We start from the raw sequence: 20,319 nt of genomic DNA, 5'->3' as shown, positions 1-20,319 counted from the left end.
TAAACGTCACATTTGATAGTGTTTTTGCATTTATTTTTATACTATTTCAAATTAATTACATTTGTATTTTAATAAAAGAAGATTGTGAATACGTTTCATTGAAATATGACTGGTATCTGAAATATAAGTATTTTAAAACAAGAAACACGGGTATAAAATCCATTCTTTAATGAGCTAGGGTGGACTATGCTTACCCTTAAGGCAAATACAACATTGAAGAGAATCATGGTAGGCATCTCTCTCTTTGGTGAGGGGTCAGTTTTGGATACCTGCACAATATTTAAAAAACAAACAGATAAAGAAGCAAAGATCTCTGCATTTTAACACCAGACTGAAAATAAAGACTGACCGCATCAAATTACCACAGATGCTATTAAGGTGAGATGAACATGCACTATCAAACTCCAACCCATAAACTCAGAATTAGTATTTTTAATGGACTTACTCAGTTTTCTCCATTTACCTACCAGAAACTTATTAAATCAATATGCTTATTTTACAAAACCGTGTTTTTGAGGAATTCTGGAGAGAGCCCATCTGCTTCAGAAAAATATTTTTTTTCCTTAGTACATGGAAATTTATACCATTTAACAGAACTGCTCTTATTTAGATTAATTTTCCATTGCATTTTACTGCTAAGTGCCCTTATACATTTATTCCTTTAGAGGAGATTCTTATTTGTACACCAGTTAATTTGTAGAAAGTCTATTCTTTTTAACAAACAGCTTCAAGGTAGCCTTTATTGAACTGTCATTTTAAGGTGAGAGAAGGGGTACAGAAAAAAAACCCCCTACAGATTCACTCTTAATAGCAGTTAAATTTCCATTGTTCCACTAAGTGTCACCACAAGATGGCGTAGGAGATCCAAGTGACAGTCTACGAGTGTTGTTACATGTTACAATTATCCAGTACTGAATCTATGAAATTTTAAGAGGCATTAAAGTTAGAATGTGCTCTAAACAGTCCCACATTGAGGCTTAATACAGGGGTGGGCAAAATGTGGCCCACCAGGCCATTCTAGCTGGCCCACAGGGTCCCTAAAAAATGTAGAAAATTAATATATATCTGCCCCTGGCTGCCTATCATGCGGCCCTTGATGGCATGCCAAAGCTCAGTAAGCCGTCCTCCGCCCACTATAATTGCCCACCCCTGGCTTCACACTACTGCTAAACTCCACAGCTCTGACTTGCCACTAGAGGGCTGGCAAGCAGAGACATAGCCAGGAGCCCAGATGCCTGGTGGGGGGGTGAAGGCAGTGACAGAGCTGGAGACAAAAGTGCTAATTAGCTGTTCCCTCTTTTTACCTGGGTTCCTAGAGACTGAAAGATGCCTGGTTTTCTTAGTATAGCCTGAACCACAACTTAACCACAAAGAACTCAGTCATATGAATAATGAATAGATGCTTGCATTTTAAGTGCCTTTATTACATGTAACCACACCCTAAGTATCCCACAAACTACACACTGAACTTGAACATAATCATGACAGATGTCAAGAGTCCTCAGTTGATGCTGCACCCCCAAACAATGAACAGGACCATTTAACAGTGTTCCCCCCCCGGCGCGCACTGAAAGGAATAAAGGAAACTTGTTTTCTACAGACTCATTGGTATTTGGATTAATGACATAAGAGAGGGGAAACCAAGCTCTGAAGTTTCAACAAGCCTATTTAGTCTCCAGGAGTAAAAAAAATTCCATGCACTTGTTGCACTTCCCTAAGTACCTTTTTAAAGGCTTAACAAGCAATTCTGTTCCTATTCAAGTCAAAAGAAGTACTACCACTGATCTCAAATTGGAACTACATAAGACTTTGTAACGTCCCCTGTCCAGGGTAGAATAAGGGAGCTGCCTTTTCCCACTCAAACCACAGGGAATATTTTGAGACAGAATGCCAATACACAGATGGGCGAGGTCAAGGGCACAGCCATAAGCAGCCAGGATCTACCTGATCAGGAACAGTTAAAGAAGTTTAGTGTACTTCTTGTGGGTTGCTGGAAGACATGAAAGCAATTGCATGATTGGGTTTTGAGGAATGTTATGCCTCATTCCCCAAATCATATGACCTGCTAGGACAAATGTGCATGGTAGATCACACAATTCTGGGAATGATGCAAAAAATTCCTCAAACCCCAAAGCACATGACTACTAGCTGACAGCCACATCAGAAGCCCTGGGCACATGCAGCTAGAAGGTAAAAAGCTCCCCACTCTCAGAAAATTTTTTTGGTTTACTTGGCAATTCTTTCACTCTCAGACCCTGAAAGCCCACTCCACTTCAGCATATAGCATTTACAAATTGAAGCCTCAACTTAGAAATGTTTAAATGGCCTTGTCTACAAAGAAAATCCACATCAGTCTGAACACAGATCTTTCTGAAACAACCCTAGCACTGGTGACAGTGAAAAGGTAGAAAAAGTAAAGATAGCTTCCAACATTTTTATCATGCTGTGACTTACACATGCTGAAAAGGAAATTTAATTGACACTGTGATAAACCCTGATGCAGAACGCTTGTCTATACCAGGTTTCTATGGGTAGGGACACATTTGGAACTGTTTCAAAAGGACAGCAACTGTTATGTTCTAATTTTTACATGTGGACAAAGTGGAAACGATACAAATGTAGCAAAACCACTTCAAATCTAATGCTGCTTCATCCAACCTTTAAATTGGATCAGTTTTGCTAAGGTGTGTTGTTCCCAGCTTGTTCACACATAACAATTAGAATCTAGCAGCAGCTGAACTTTTGAAACATTCTCCTTTTGAAACAGCTCCAAAAGTATGAGCCTTCACACCCAATTTAGTACTATCACTGGTTATGCTGCAATTATCTTTGAACCAGTGATGGGTGTTACTTCAGTAAAATCTCAAGTACAAACATAACTGAGGATAAGCATTCAATATACAAACGTATTAACATTATGAAATAATTGATAATAAAAACTTCTAATACCATAGTTTTAAAAACGTATCAAAGTAAAACTGCACAAATTAGATTCTAAATTTCTTAAATTAGGTTGTTGCTGCTCTGTCCACAGCAGTTCTAGGAAGAAAGCTATTCTTCACTGTATACTCCAGCAGCTTTCTTACCATACCTGTCCAAGGGCGTGCTGCAGCAACGTAGGATGGCCAACAAAACGAACATTATCAATCTTCAGCTCAAATTTTTTGCCACACATGTCTGATTTTGTAGCCAAAATTGTTGCCAGGATCACATCTGAAAACCTTCAAGAGTGGAAATATGTTACTATAGTCATAAAAAAAACCAAAAAAACACACCCACAAATATCCCCCCAGCTGAAATGCAAATTTATTTCATTTGAATTACTTGGAGTATGTTAAACAACATATTTAGATTGCTGCACTTCAAATGCCAATTATGAAAATTAAAGATCCTTTACAATAACATCTCTCAAATCACCAGAATTATAAAATGAGAGGCATCAAAGACAAAGACTAGAGTTTCATGCTTATTTAATTACATGCTCTTAGAAATATATGGAAAAATTAGATGCAGTTTGCTTTCAAACATATAACAGTTTAAGTTAGCCATTGCCTGAATTTAGCTGCAGGTTAATAAACTTATTAAGCAACTTGATATAAAAACAGCCTATCACTCAAGCAGACAAAGATCTTTTAACTAGCCAAGTACAGAGGCTGGTTTTATTTAATTAAAACCATGCTCATGCTGTCTGTCCCTCCTCCTCTAAACCCATTACTGGCATTCATAGTTTCATAGTTGTTGGGGCTGGAAGGGACCTTACAGATCATCGGGCCCATCCCCCTGCACTTGGGCAGGAAAGACTGCTGGGATTCAAAGCTATTATTCTGAGATGCACTCAATCTATGGCCAAAATATCGTTGGTGGCCTGCAAAAAAGTGATATCATAGAATCATAGAAGTAGGGTCGGAAGGGACCTTGCAGATCTTCAGGTCTGACCCCCTGCCTGGGCAGGAAGAAAACTGGGCTCAAATGACCCCAGCCAGGTAGGCATCAAGCCACTTCTTAAAGACCCCCAGGGTAGGAGCCAGCACCACTTCCCTTGGAAGTTGGTTCCAGATCCTAGCCGCCCTGACTGTGAAGTAGTTCCTATGGATGTCTAATCTAAACCTACTCTCCAACAACTTGTGGCCGTTATTCCTTGTTATCCCGGGGGGCGCTAGGGGAAACAAGGTCTACCCCAAACCCTTCTGGTCCCCCCTAGTGAGTTTATAGACAGTCACCAGGTCCCGATATATGTCACACACTGTTAGCTTTTCAGTTGCTAAACTACATTTAAGGAAGTTAATCAAATATATCCAATCTTAATGCACTCTCTCCATAAAAATAATTGTGGTCATCACATAAATGTTACTGGATTGACTGGGAAAGGAGTACCTCGGTGTCCATGAGCTCACAGATGGAAGTGGCAAGTGTCTATACTCTCTGTTAAAACATGGGACACAAAAGCTATGACAGGAACCCTTCCAATATTGCATAGATTGCAGTTGTTCTTATACAGTTCTAATCTCTGAGTTTTTATACTGTATCCACTACCATATTTTCTGAGATAGGGTGCTCAGATAATAGTAAAAAGACCTAATTTAGCGAACTGTGGGGAATGCATTTTTTTCAGTTCAAGGATTGTGCAAACATTATTGAATTATTAACGCTCTTTCCTCAACTGCCCTTTTAGAAGTCCCACTGAAACCAAAGCAAATAAACTAGACATCTGAAGAGTATTAAAAAAAAATTGTAAAATTTACCTCGGTTCCCTTTTTTTTTTTTAAAAAAAACATGTACTGAAGTGTCACCCATCCCCCTTTCCAAAACAGCTATCCTAGATAACATAGTATCGCCTAGAAAAAAGGGCATACATGGGTGTGGGTTGTAGTCTCCTTATCTTTTGTCAGCAAATGAGCCTTTAGTATTTAAAGAAGGAATTAATGTAAAACATATTTCTGGTCCAGCCAGGGTAAATTAAGGAGATCAAGACAAAAATATACAGCCAAATAATCTTTTAATGTGTTTACCCACAAATGAGCAACATACTAACTAAATGGAAATTAAACTAGCCATTTTTGCTTGTAAAATATTCCTGTGCGTACCAGAAGTGTTGGCTGATCAAAAGGCTTTAGGGATTATCACAGAGGCTATGCTATTGGCAATGCCAATCAACAGGCGTACAAAAATCAAGATAGCCCTCATACTTATGGAGGAAGTATTTGCACACTGCCTTTTCAGACACTATCTGCTCACTAAAGAGCAGCATTGCCATTTACAGGAGACAGGTTCCTGGTGAATGCAGCTGGATATTGCCAGAAATACAGATTAACCAAGAAGTCCCAGTAAGAACAAAGCCAGCATTCCATAAACACAGTAATGTATTTATGAAGTTAATATGGGGAAACTGTAACATTTCCTTAAACTGTTCCTAAGAACAGATGCTGTTTAAAATAAGTAACACAAAACTTTAACATGCTCAAAATGTGGAAACCCCATCTCTGCTCCATCAGGCTGCATTAATTAGATGGTTCACACTGCACCAGAGAGAATCTGAGAGAGACCCAAGTCAGAAAGAGCTGAAGATTTCAAAGTGGAAAGGGGAGCTAACCAGGAAATAGGATTGTTGTTGGTGAGAAGTTTTTTTTTTCCATGGTTTTAGTGAGGAAGATCCTGGATGATGGCAGCCTGATCTCAGTTATAACATCTTTATCACCAAGTTAAACTAGTACCCCAATTTCCACAAAAGGCTCCACAGCTAAACCATTTAAAGCAAAGCTTGCGCAAAAAAACAGATGTCTTGCAGTGGCAATGCGTAGGGGATGCACAGGGGTGCACGTGCATGCCCAGAGAGCGCTGGTGCAGCCCCTGACTGGCCGTGTCAGGCAACAGGCAGGGGGGGCAGGCAGGAGTGCCAGTGCCCCCCTGCAAGTGCTGGCCGGGGAATAGAGTCTCATTGCGCTCCTAGAAGCGGCTGCAGACACTCCCGGAAGTGACTGGTCGCAGGAGAGGCACATGCCCCCCTCCCCCCCCGACTAAGGCGGCACCAGTCGCCCATGATGTCTTGTACCTATACAGTGATTCAGGACTGAGAACTCATTATACTAGTGCTGCATAATCTGCACTGGTTTGGGGTTGTTGCTGCCAGGTAGGCCCCCGCCACACATTACACTTAAGACATGATTAACAGCCATGAAGTTATTCCACAAAAAATGTATAACTTTGTGGCTGTTTCCTATCATGCCATTAATTGAACATGTGGCCAGGTGTGCCCCTGTGGCTGAGAGACCCACCGCTGATCTGGGCTCCCAGCCACAGGGATGTACCAGGCTCCCAACCTGCCTGACGCACTCCTGTGGCTGGCAGCCCTCTCAGCCATGGGAGCTTGCTACTAGCTGGGGCAGCAAGAAACCAGAATCAGGCTCCCCCTGCACTGGAAATAATGCATGATGGGATCTGATACACAATCCATATGGACATGCTTCCTGCCATTCCCATGTGCATTGTGTGGATTGCATATCAGATCCTATTATGCTTTACCTGCACATCTGTAAGAGGCTTTAAATTCTATCAATGTAGAAACAGTAAACAACTTAATGGTAATACTTCTTGAAGCATTAGTATGGATCAAATACCACTATTACTGATTTATTCAATTTACAAATAAAGTTTTAACTTTTAGAAGTGAACTGGCAGCAACAATATTTTCTCCTTGTTTGACACACATTTGTGCCAGTGGTTCAGATAAGTAAAGAAAAAATTTTAAATCTTCTCCTGTTAACACTTAGGCTAGAAAACAGCACAAACCATAACTGCAGTTCCAGTGAGTGCAATCTCAGCTTCCTGTGTATAGTACAGGCAGTCCTCAGACTTACGACACAACTGGTTCCTGAAAACCGCGTCTTAAGTTGAAACGTAACTTGGAACCAATTTTCTCATAAGAAACAATGTTATAAATGAGGGATTGGTTCCTGAACCAAGGCCCGATACCCAATTTTCACTAAAAATACCCCAGAATTTTGTACTCGATCAATTATAGATGAGTAATATAGCTACATTAATATATTTATATTGTAAATAGCAATCATACTGATTTTGAAGGACTTCTTTGAGGTGACTTTGCTGGACTTTTTGAAAGGCTCTTGGTTGGACTTTTTGAAGGGTTCTTGCCTGGAGTCTTCTCAGGAGTCTTGGCTGTAGGGTTTTCTGAAGTCTTGTCTGCTTTCTTAAAGCAAGTGTCCAAGGAAGTTTGGACAGATGTTCTCCAGGGAGATGAGCAACACAGCGAACTTGTTCACTGGCGTGGCATCACATCGGATCAAGCGTTGTAAAGTCGAAACGGACATCATAAAGTTGAAACAGGGTGTCAATTTATAACGTTGTAAGTGCAAAACGCTGTAACTCGAAATGTTGTAAGTCAGGGACTGCCTGTACCAGACAAGGAGCCTCTCCCCAGCACGTACAACTTCCACTTCTTCAGTCACTTTAAGACACTAGAGCTACTCCTCTTCTGTGGATCCTAACTCTTTTCTTTGTTTTATACCAATAAGGATGAAGGTTGATTTTTTGGAAAGACAAAAGAATTCAAAGATGGGAAGGTGAAATAATCTGTGACAACAGTTCATTGGCAAGGCAGCCTTCATTATTTACACTGTGCAGGGACATACATTGCAAGCATATACCACTGAATTATGTGAGACAAAGTACAATCTCATGTGTAAAACTAAGTGACTGTTAGTCAGAAAGAAACTGTTTTAGGGTTTGAAAAGAAAGTACTAAATTCAAATACAAGGTAGGTGATGTGCATCCCCTGGGCCCAATTTCCAGGGAGTGCTCTCAAGAAAAACTGCCATACCTTCTCCAACACATTGCTGGGTTCTTACTGAATTCCCTACTTTTCCATACCCCCAAAGGAACAGTCCATATCCTCCCACTGGATACAGTACAGGAAGCACAGAAATGTTAGTAGGATCTTTGTAAATTCCCTAGCAGAACCTTGGCAACACATTTCTTATTGATGCTTTGCTTTAGTATATCAATCAATTATCTAATCGTTCAGTGTAAAATGGAAATCAGAAACAAAGCACAATTAATGAATGGTGAGAGAAGAAAGCCATTCTAGACAGAGGTGATTGTTTAGAATGTTTGGTCTTACCCTGAAACCAATTGCTCATCAGTTAGAAGACATTGGTCTCTGAAATGGGAACATGGCCATAAACACAAAAGAAACACAAAACAAAAGACTAAACGAGGCAAAGTAACACAAAATACAAAAAAATACAACATTAAAAACTAAGATAGACTATTAAGGATTAAATGGCTGTACCGTACAGCTAACTATTGGGAAGACAAAACACACATATAAAGTAAGGGGATTGTGCATATTTTAATTATGCTTATTTAACAAAAGTAGAAACAGTAACATTCTGACAATAGCAGAGGAGATTACTTAATTTCATTTCCAGATAATCATCCACATTTCTGGCATTGAGATGCACCCATCTGTGGTGTTATACCACAGACCCTCCTAATTCACACTGTGAGAGCTGGTAGCAGCACATCCCAGAGAGCTGAGATACAGGACATCACGAATGATTTTTACTGCATGCAAAGTTGTGGCCCTTGAAATAAATGGTCCTGAACACAGAACTGCCACTGTTACTGAATACTGTAAGTGCATCTCCCCATGGGATTAAACAAAAACTTTCAAGTCCATCCAATGTCACAGCATTAGCAGTCTCAATTTCCATGGCTCCCAATTTGCTTCAGACATAGAAATCAATCAACGAGAGCTTTAAAATAGAGAGGCTAAGCAAGGTTTTACAGCAAGAGAACATGAAGACCTTCATGTGGTAGGCTGTTTTCACCTGGAGCTAGTCTTATAAGCTCCAAAGAACACACCTTTTCACAGTAATGACCTTCAACTTGTTTCCAAACACCAGGGGAAAGAGACAAAATAAAATATCTCTGCTAAAAGGAGTATATTTCTTAAAGTTGATGGGCATGATTGAGAACTGCCCCCACCCTCCACCCCCAAAAGTCAGGCTTGCCTTTTGCCACACATTTTACACACTAACCAAAATCAAATGTCAGTTCAGGCTTTTGCTGGCCTTCTTCCACCCAGGGCAGCCAAATGGGTTCACATTCACTTAACAAAAAGTGTAATAAATCGAGTGTGATAATATGGGAGGGATGACTAAGGGAGGGATAGAAAGCCAGGTACTTCCCAAAAAGGAGATTCCTAAGGATGCTCAAACAGTGCCCTAATGTGCTCAAGGGCACATGTCCAATTTAAAAAGGGACAATATATGTGGAGGGGTTAAATCAGAAGTAGATGTCTGTCAGGAAGTGGTGTAAAGGAAAGGACATACCCCTAAAAATGTCTCAATCTCACTGGCAATGCTAACAAGGGAGATGATACCACCAGTAGCATTATGCTGCAGTCCAAAAAAGAGATTGTAGTAGAAGCTGCCCTAGAAAGCTCAATTATAGAACAAATCTGTTTTGCATTCTTCAGTCCACCTGGCTTTAAAGCTACTTTTACAGCCCGGAAATGCATTATCACTCAGTGAGTTGTATATACAAGAGACCAACAGCTAGAAACACCCTGACACAACAAGTTTGCTCCCAGATGCTAGGGAGACACCAGTGGGCTTGTATAACTCCCATTGTTGAACCAAAGAAAAGACCAAATCAGGACAAGAAAATGGAGAAGATAGATTCCTCATGTGGTGGAGCTTATAAATTCTGTGCTATCTGAAAGGTGAAGGTGTCAGTGGAGGCTAGCTAGGAAGACTGTGTTGACTCAGGGAGGCTCCAGCACCAGGCCAAACTGATCTGGGTCAGCCTCCTCAGGTCAGCAGAGAGCCCTGTATTCCCCTCAGGCAAAAAGAGGTTACTTAATGATACACAGGCTTAGTGACCAAACTCTGCAAAATGTTGGAGCTAAGACAGCCATCTTTGCACATACTGATTGTCCCAGATGAATCAGCTTCACAACAGCTGAAATGGACAGAAGCCTGGGAGTCTGAGACTTGGGAGATCCTTCCTGGCACCAACTTTAGGGGTTGTCGGTTACTTTTCTACAATTACAATTTTGCCAGTTCAGGTATGTATCAGCACACTTAAACTGGTAAAAACCTCTTAAGATAAACCTAGCTATATCACTATAAAAGTTCTTCTGCTGGTCCAGTTTCTGGCAGTTCAGTATACCTTTCACCAGTTCATCCATGTTGGTGAAAACATCTCTGCATGCCTCTAAGCAACAAAACTATCCCAGTAAACTTTTTAGGGTAGAACAAGCCTTATTTTGTGGTTTTGGAAAAGTCATTTACAACCTGTGTGCCAGAATCTCACCATCTATGCAAATAATTTTAATATCCATCACCATGACCTGGGATGATAATGTAATGTTTGTAAATCACTCAGAAGATAGGAATGGGGAATAATGAAAGGCTAGGAAGGAAGCAAGAAGAGATGCATTTGTCAGACAAAGTTTGTTCTGCCTGGGGATAAGTCCCCAGTAAACTTCTTTCTGCTAGCAACACTGTTCAAGTAATTCTGTTTACTCTAGCTGTCTCTGAAAAAAGGAGAAATCTTTATTTTAGATCCTTATATATAAAGCTTTATTAAAATACAGCTAAAATTAAAAGTATACACCACTGTCTATTAGGTAAAATAAGCACAAGAATGGTATGCTGTATTTACTCAAACCTCAGATTAGTTTTTTCACCCATTCAACATGAGGCCAGGGCTGAAGAAGCTGCTCTCGAAACAGCTCAAGTACCACTAGGCTGGGGCCAGAGACAGCATGTGCTCCATGCTCCAAGGAATAATGGAGGACCAAGTGGGAGCTGAGCAGACAACCAGGGGAGGAGGTGGGGGTGGATGAGTGACCAGGGGCACAGGCACCACAGGGAGGGACAGGCATCAGGGGGTGCAGACATGCAAGGGAGGGCAGGTGAGCCAACTAGCAGGAGGGCAGGCGCTGGAGGGGGAAGTGCAGGTGGAAGAGGTTCAAATAGGAAGGAGCAGGAGGTAAGAGGTACAGGCACCATGGGGACAGGTATGGGGTACACAGGCATGGGGAGAGGATGGGGAAGGGGCAGGCCACTTGGCTCCACTGTCACCTGCCTCACCACCACCTGCCCCTGCTTGGCACACTGCAATGGTAGGGAGGAATGAATTTAAGATGACCCTCCAAAAATTAGACTCTACACATGGAAAATTATAACATATGTATACATTCTCCATGTCTAGAATCTTAACTATTGAAGTATGTCTTAAATTCAGAGTTGCCTTGGATTTGAGTAAATATAAAATATCTCACAAAACACCATTACAAACCCAGGAAATTAAAGACTTCCAAGGTTAAGAGAAATCCAATTATGTTCAGATATGGAACAGAGGAGTTAAGGTATCCAAAAGAGCCTTAATTCTATCCTTCAGGGATGTCATGAAGATGTACAATTATGAAAAAATTAATTTTGAAGATCAGGTTAATTTAATCCAGGACAAAACACAATTGCACAGCTAATGCATCAAACCATTCATTTCTCTCCCTTTAATCACTCCACTTCCAAAAAAAATCCACACGTAATATACATTGCTACTACTGCAACCTAAGAGCAAATACTCTGTAATGGATTTTCTATAAAACTATGGGTAACTTGTTGTATGTTCCAGTTTAAAGTTTTACTGATCTATAAAAATTTCTGACCAAACTCTAGCACAAGAATTATAAAATAACTGTAATATTCATGCAAGTGCAATTAAAATATAACTTTTCTTTACAGAGAAATGCCCCCTGCACTGAGCAGAATTAACCAAGGAAAAGTGGTATGCTATTCCATTGTCTCTTTGGTCAAAGCTGTTCATATTCCAATGCAAATACAATACTATATTATATTCGGTGTTAAAGTCTATTAGAAGAGCCAGATTCCAAAAAATTAAGCTACCTGGCCTTCACAGTTAATTGAGACAGTAGCAAAACAAAAAAACATTTCTATGACTTTATACTTGATAAAAGAACACTTCATTTAGATGGTCTGAAAATATGTTGCACAGTAACAATACACTCGGTAATCTAATGGGAAGAAATCAGGTGTTGCTCTCAACTATTATTTCCAAACATAGATGTATTTCTAGCTGTTGCATCAGTTCTCCAGTTAGACTAAACAGACTGGATAGCTTCCCATTTGAGAGGAAAGCTGTTTTGTTACATGAAAAATACAGATTATCCCAGGAGCAAGGAAAAAAAATATGGAAAAGCAGCATTCAGCATACTATTTCAGGAAGGGAAAGGATCATGGCTGGTAGGTTTAGAAGTTGAGCCATATTTTTTAAAGTAGGTGCACAAGCTCACAGGCAGCACCTGCACCAGGAGGACAGACCTGTTTTTGGTTGCTAGATTAAAAAGCCTTTTACTGTCCAAGATTTTCTGTATCTATAGGTACTTATACACCAAGATCAAATCACCTCTTAATATTCTCTTCAAGAAGTTGCACACATTAACCTCCCGAAGTCTCTCAATGCAAGATATGTTTTTCAGGCCTCAGTTCACCCTAATGAGGGATCCTGGTTTTCCGTGATAAAAAAAAAATCACAAATTCTGATAAAAATCACAAAATCCGTGGTTAAAATTAAATGCCACCCCACAGCCCTGCTGGTGTCCCTCACCCTACCCCCTGTAGCCCCCCAGCCCTGCTTGTGCCCCTTGCCCCCCACCCACAGCCCCTGCCCCCAGCCCTGCTGGAGGGGGCCCCCAGCTGCCAGGGTTATGGGGCCAGGGACCCAGGTTTGCAGGCCCCCCCCAATGGAAGGCAGTGGCTGCTACAGCAGGAGCACGAGCTGGCTCCCCCCGCTGCTACTTGCTGCAGGCTCGGGCAGGCCCAGCTCCCAGAGGCAGCGTGCACTCCTGGGGGGCAGAGGGGACCTGCACCCCCCAGATCTGTGTACGGGGTGGGGGCAGAGCGGATGTGCACTGCCCCCATGCATGCAGAGGAAGTGTGGCCAGGGCAGCACGGAGCTTGCAGCAGCAGGCAGCTTTCGTGCGAGGCCCCGCTGTACCCTGCCAAGCCAGTTACACACGTTGCTCTGGAGAGCCTGGGAGAGGGCAGCAGGGCGGGCAGCACAACTTTTGTTACCCAGGGTTTGCAGCTGGCCGGGCATTCCGGCTGGGAGTGGGTTTGCAGCCTGCCTGTTCCCAGCCAGAATGCTTGGCTGGCTGGAAAACCCTGCCACTCTAGGCCAACTGCAAACCCCGCCTCCTGGCCTGAGTGTCCGGCCAGGGAGTGTCCAAGCCGGCTGGGGGCTGAGGGACCGGGGAGGTTTGAAGCTGGCTGGGAATGACAGGGGTTTGCAGCCAGCTGAGCACTCTGGTGGGGAGCAGGGAGGCTGCAAACTCCCTCCCGGCTGGAGTGCCTGGCTGGCTGCAAACCTCCCTGCTCCCTCAGCCTAGTCAGCTTCCCCTCCAGCCCTGCCCCGCAACCCCCAAAGCCCCACTTACCTCCAGCAAGAACAGTGAGCCTGAAGCAGCCTCAGCTAATTGTGTGTCAGGCCCTGCCCTTCCCCCCTTCCTTCCCCTCACAGCAGGGTTGAGGGTTTGGACTCTGCCAGCCTGCGGAGCTCTTTGCAAAAGTGGGAAATCTGTGGGTTTCTCTTCTAAAAGGGAAAATCTGTGTTTTCTCTGATAAAAATGGGAAATCTGTGGTTTTCTCTGGTTTTCCACAGGAAATGGAAAACCAGGATCCCGGCTAATGACTCTTCATTGGGCCATCTCCATTTTTCCAATATTCTTTTGAAGCAGGGATACCAGAGCTGAATGCAATATTTCAGTAATTCCAATTTTTCAAAATTTAAGCATACATTTTCATTTCCGTGACCAACACTGCATGTAACAGTACAATAACCATGCTGAGGAGATTTTAGCAATGGAGCTGTTCAGATTTCTTAAATTCTCTTAGATCAAGTCCATGTCCCAAACAGTTTGGCTTTTTGTAGGAATTAGGGGTAACAAACGATTAAAAAATGAATTGCAATTAATTGCAAGATTAAAAATAATAGTTGCAATTAATCGCAATTTTGATCACAAAGTTAAACAATAGTCAGCACCCCACACCCACCAGCCTGGAGTCCATATGCTCTGCTGCTCCTCCCCCACCACCACCAAGCACGCACAGCCCCAGCCAGCCCTGACCCCAGCCCACCCAGCGCCTGCTCTGGACTTGCACTGGCTGGAGCAGACCAGTCAGAACCTGTGCAAATAGCCCTGACCCCAGCCCATCCCACCCCACACTTGCTCCAGACTCACTTGCACACCCTGAGCAGTGGCAGCACCTAGACAGAAGCTGCTGCTCAGTGCAGGGGAAAGCAGCCCCTCCCCATCACTGCTGCCAGGCCCTTCTTGCTGCAACTGCCCAGAGCGCGCACGCAAGCTGCCCTGCAGCTCCTCTTCACTGCCATTGTTGCCCCACTGGATAGCCTGGAAGCAGCAGTGACGGTGGTGGAGAAGAGCCGCAGGGCAACCTGGGTGTGGGCTCCAGACAGCTGCAGCAAGAAGGGCCTGGCAGCAGTGAGGCGGAGAGGCTGCTATTCCCTCATGACAAGCAGCAGCTTCTGCCCAGCTGCTGCTGGTCAGTGTGAGTAGGTGGTCCAGAGCAGGTGCAGGGAAGGTCGGGACTGTGCGCATGGGTTCCGGCTGATCCATAGCTGGCCCACTCCACCAGGCAGAGTCCAGATCAGGTGCAGGGCAGGCTGTATTTTGCCCACCCTGGTCAAATAAATATGTGCGATTAATGCTCGTTACAAAAATTAACGCATTAATTTGTTTTGCATTAATTGCATATGTGACTGCGATTAACTGACAGCCCTAGTAGGAATCAATAGAAATCCTTTTTTATTGGCATTCTGAGAATTCTTTGCAATGCTGAAAAGAGCACAGTATTCTCATGCTTTACCACTACGTTGAACAATAGTTGTGCCAGTGCTTCTGTGTTCTCTGGTAGACAGAATGTTGTTACTGGGGTCACATAGTTCTAGGGATATTTCTCCTTGATACTAAACATCTTTCACTTGCTGAGTTGGTTAAAGTGACTGCTGGTCAACCTAGCTTAGGAATGATCATTCTTATACCCATTTTTTGGTGTTTCTCAATCTTCTTTCTGTTTTAAGGATCTATGAGTAGGGACCTACTCAAATCACGATTTCGCAATTTTCGTGAACACTGTGAAAAATGTCAGTGTCTGTGATTTTGCAGGGAATTGGGGGGAGAGGGGGGGGCTTACTAAAATAAAATTCTGGCTCCACAATGGGAGCCAGCAGCTGCTATGACCCTGGTTCACAGCCCACTGAGAAGAGGGGAAGGAGCCACCAGCTCAAAGGGGAGCAACCAAGATGGTGGCCGCCTCCTCCTCCCTCCACTGCTGATTGTCCGAGAGGGCTGCCTCGTGTGGCCCCATCCCACTCCACCAATCAGCGGTGAAGGGTAGGGTTGCATAAAGGGAATCCCTCACGGCCAACCAGCAGCAGGAGGTAGGCCACCTGGGCCCATTGGCCAATTAGCGGCAAGGGAGGTGCTCGCCGTTGATGAGCCTGCAAAAATGGTGACCAGTGTATAATTGCCTGTCTGCTGCCTTGATTTCAGTAGGTCCACATCTATGAGCCCATCAACTGTAATGGTTTATTCCCCATCAGAAATCATAAACCTGATATTGCAAATAAGCAATGGAAAAATATAATGAAGACTGTGACTTTAGGTAGGAAAAAAGCAATACAATCAGAGTGAATACTTAAAAAACAAAGGCCATTCATTTATACATATGAAGTCATTTTGAAAAGTGGTGACAAAACAGGCCAAATGTTTCCTAGAAAGAAAATCTTTCAGTTCTGTTTTGTTACAGTATATCTTGAATTTATTTCTAGTAATGAAAAGCACCTTGATGAGCCTGGCAAAAACACTTCTTCCAGTTCAATACAGGACTGTATTTATTCCAGAGTCTGAAGGAAAATGGGGAACTTTCCCCTCCATCCTTCCTCAGGCTGTCTGCCAGTCATTGCCTTGACAGTTAGCTCCTATGGAACCTTTGCATAGGAGATGACGTTAAAGAAATCACTGATAACCATCTTTGTTTGCTTGACCCTCAATTTTAAATCAAAATAAAGATTTATCAACTACTAGACAAGTGCTATCCTGGAAATGTGTGTGGAACTTCCACTTAATTCACTAAGTCATGTACATACATCACACCACAGATTTTGGCCCTATATAGTTATATATCCAGTAATTTATAGTTGCAGAATGCTTCCTTCAAACAGGTGGAGGGGTAGCCAGGGAAGTAGTGGCTTAAGTGTAATGTACTTGATTGAGAACACCAACTCGTTTAAACACTCCATCACTGAAAATTAACAGATTTGTAATCATTAAACTGCGGAGGGGGCAGAGCAGTAGCCTACGCAAGTAAACATCCTTAATCAATTCATTCTTCAGTGAATGTTAACTTGCAAAACTTTTTCTTTATGCAATTTTGCATATTTAATTAAATCAAAATAGGACTGCAAACCAATTTAAAAGTAGTTTATTCTGAAATTACTTAACTGTGACCATCATAAATTTATATACGCCTATCTTAAGTATCCACAGTCTTGGATATGGATTAAATGGGTATAATTTTGTATCTATCCATGCTCTTATTTTAACCTATCACTAGAGAAGTACCAGAACTCAGCATTAGACAGAACCTGGCACAACTCCAACACTGTCTTATAATATGAAAGTAAATACAGGGCCAGACTTTGAACAGTGATTTGCAAAAACAGTTGAGCTAAAGAAGAAACACACGCTTAACATTTCCACAGAAGTCAGTATAAGTTATAAGGATGCTCGGCACTTATAGATCACTTCCATCTACAGATACAAAAAATTTTGGAAACCTGGTCCAAGTCTCAGCACTCTTGTGAGACATTATTTCATCCACTAAAAAAATAACAGAAAAGCACAGTATTTCATCACTGCACAACAATTTTACATGACAATTAGGGCAGCAGATGAAGAATACTGTATAATTTTAATTTCCAAGTGCTGAAGTAGCTAGCTTGAAATGAATCTGGCAAAAACCCAGGACTAATGCACCTAATCTTAAAGAGACATAAAGGCTCTTTAATGATCAGGAGTTGGACTGTTTGCTTTCAGTCCTACTCAGAAGAAAGGCCTTTCACCAGGCCTCTGGTTCTCAGGAGCAGCGATCCTGGTTCTCTCTGTTTAAAAATCACAAATTCTCTGAGATACATACATACAGACAGATATATAGCTATATCTAGATACACCTATAGATCTCTCTCTCTCTCTCTCTCTATATATATATATATGTATATCGATCTATAGACAGACAGATAGATAGATAGCAAATCCTCTGATTAAAAACCTACAAATCCAGTTTTCTGTGATTAAAATGAAATGCCACTATATACATAGGGGTGTAGGTTGTAGCCGTGTTGGTCTAAGGACATAGGCAGAAAAGGTTCTTTGGGTGAATCTGATATCTTTTATTAGACCAACTTAACTAGTTGGAAAACAATTATTAAGAAAGCTTTCGGGTTTAAAAACCCTTCATCAGGCTAAGGAAGTTTCTGCAGTTGGTGTGTGCTTTTCCTGGATGGAATGAAAAGTAAAGAAGCCACTGAGCAGCCCTGATATGCCGGTGCCCTGCCCATGCCCATGCTATTGCCCTTCACTTCCAACCCACAGCCCCCCAGTCCTGCTACTGCCCCTCACTCCCAGCCCACAGCCTCTGCAGCCCTACTGGGGCCCCTCATTCCTGGCCTACAGCCCCCTCTGCCCCTGCTGGTGACCCTCACTCCACAACCACAGCCCCCCTGCCCCCCCAACCCCCCAGCCCTGCCAAAGAGAGCCTCCAGCTGCCAGGGCTATGGGGCAGGGACCCAGGTCCATAGCCCCCTGCCCCCCGCAGCAGTGCCCAAGCCCTGGCTGCCACCCATGGTTACGGTGGAACAGAATGCTGAGCCTGGCTCCCCTTCCCTCATGGGCAGCACAGCCAGAGCCAAGCCCAAAGGGGGGTGGCGGGGGGGGCTTCCCCCTCTGGCCTTGGGCTTCTGCCCTGTTGCCCTCTCCTCAGGGCCTCTGCAGCCCAGCAGAAAAGACCCAGTGCGACACGGCAAAGCAGGGCCAGGCAGAAAAGCTTGTTGCGACTGCTGGGAGCTCCATGCTGCCATGGTAAGGCACTCCTGCCCACCTGGAAGCAGTAAGACCCTACTCTACGCAGCCACCCCCATTACTGGCAGGTAGGCAGGGGGCACTTCACCATGGCACTGCAGTGCTCCTGGCTGTAGCACTGAGCTTCCCTGCCTGGCCCCACTCTGCTCTGCAGTTCCCAGTCCTGCCCACTGGGCCAAGGAGGCCCCAGGGGGACGTTAATAAGGCAGTAAACCCAAGCCCACAGCACGCAGCTTGCACCCATCCTTGCCTCACACACAAATCTGGGGGGGCATGTGTCCCCAATACCTCCCCACTGGGAGTGCACACAGTGCTGGGGAGCTGCCCTGCCCCCTACCACCTCGTTCCACTCCTCACCTGGACCCTGCGGCCGTGCATTCCATCCCTGAGCCCCAAACCCCACACACTACTGGCTGTAGGCCAGGAATGAGGGTGTTTTCTTCGATCCTCTCAGTCTCAGGCTATGGGTTGAGAAGGGAGAGGTGGATCCAGGTAGTCAACCAAAGACTGCGGCACTGGTGTCATCGGGAAGGCTTTGGCTTCCATGACCAGAGCCCGTTCTTTGGTGAGAGGCAGCGAGCTGCTAGGAAGGAACAGCTTCCACCTCTCTCCGCTGGGGAGGAGGCTCTTCTCAGCCAGACTGGCTGACCTGCTCCTCTGGGCTTTAAACTAAGCCCGCCAGCATGCTGAGCAACCCTTGCAAAGCCAGCAGGCCAAGGCATTTATGGGATCCCACCCCTGAAGCAGCCCTGGAATGAACTGTAGGCAAGGCAAGGGCTCCCAAGGGGACACTTGCATGCCTATACACAAATGCCACGAGCTTGGGGAATAAACAGGAGGAACTTGTCCTCCTCCTAAATGCAAATAACTATGATGTCATAGGGATAACAGAGACCTGGTGGGACTCCACCCACCAGGTATAGACGGCTATACCCTGTACAGGAGGGATCGAGTGGACAAAAGGGGCAGGGGTGTAGCTTTGCTTGACAAAGAGAGCTGTGTGTCCCTGCAGGCCAACATGGGCACCCACAGTGGATGACTTGAGAACCTCTGGGTTAAAATCTATGGGGAACACAGCACAGGAGGTACTATGGTGGGAGTCTACTACAGACCCCCTACCCAGGGTCAAGACCATGACCAGGAGTTTGCCAGGGAATTGGCTGAGGCTGTGCGCTCCCAGTGTCTGGTGGTCATGGGAGACTAACTACCCAGACATCTCGTGGGACAAGCGCTCAGTAAAACCTGAGCAGTTGCAAAACTTTCTCTCGTGCATGGATGGGCTCTATCTGACACAGGAAGTCTACGGGCTGACAAGAGGTAAAGCGCTGCTCGACCTTGTACTGGCAACTGGGGACAACCTAATCAGCGACCTAACGATCAAAGGGAAGCTGAGGGACAGTGACCACGAGCTGATCACCTTCACCATCTGCTGTAAAGCTGGCAAGTCAGTCAGTAATACAGTAGTCCTCGACTTCAGGAAAGCTGACTTTGACAAGCTAAGAAGGCTTGTCAGTGAGGCCCTAAAGGGTCACAACCCAAAGGGGAGGGGAATTCAGGACGAGTGGTTGCGCCTCAAGGGAGCAATCCTGGATGCGCAAACAAAGTCTATCCCATCTCAGAGGAAAGCCAGCAAAAGGGCACAGCAGCCCCCTTGGCTCTCCAGGGAACTGGGAGACCTCCTGCGTCTTAAAAGGAAGACCTACAAAGGATGGAGGACTGGAATCACCATCAAGAAGGAATACTCTGCTCTGGTCCGGACCTGCAGAGAGCAAACCAGAAAAGCCAAGGCTGCAATGAAACTCCAGCTAGCTACAAACATCAAGGACAACAAAAAGTCCTTTTTCAGATATGTGGGGAGCCAGAGGAAAAGCAAGGGCAACATTGGACCCCTGCTAAACCAGACGGGACAACTGACAACTGATGCCCGTGAAAAAGCAAACTTGCTAAATGGGTACTTTACGTCAGTTTTTCACCAGTCCCATTGGATGCCCCTGCCCACTGTGGGTCAGGGAGGCCTGGGTGAGGGAGATTCCTTGCCCTTCAGCGAAGCTGACCTTTTGAAGCAACACCTTGACAGTCTGGATACCTTCAAGTCAGCTGGCCCTGACAGG

At 44.2% G+C, this 20,319-nt stretch overlaps 1 protein-coding gene across 2 annotated transcripts in view; it reads right to left on the bottom strand.

The window, feature by feature from the left end:
* NPRL3 (NPR3 like, GATOR1 complex subunit) overlaps nt 1-20,319 on the bottom strand; it is a 157,864-nt gene that overhangs the window by 118,960 nt on the left and 18,585 nt on the right. Inside the window, exons 3-4 of one of the 2 annotated variants that reach the window (XM_006020877.3) lie at nt 3,092-3,221; nt 195-269 (exon numbers count right to left, since the gene is read on the bottom strand). In XM_006020877.3, the coding sequence (XP_006020939.1) occupies nt 195-269; nt 3,092-3,175 (159 nt within the window). In that variant the 5' untranslated portion in view covers nt 3,176-3,221. Of the gene's footprint in view, nt 1-194; nt 270-3,091; nt 3,222-20,319 lie in introns of those variants that run through there. The other variant, XM_025200614.1, reaches the window with a different exon arrangement.

The sequence above is a fragment of the Alligator sinensis genome, unplaced genomic scaffold, assembly GCF_000455745.1.
Source record: "Alligator sinensis unplaced genomic scaffold, ASM45574v1 scaffold410_1, whole genome shotgun sequence".
NCBI lineage: Eukaryota > Metazoa > Chordata > Crocodylia > Alligatoridae > Alligator > Alligator sinensis.
This window is presented reverse-complemented; position numbering and strand designations above follow the sequence as displayed.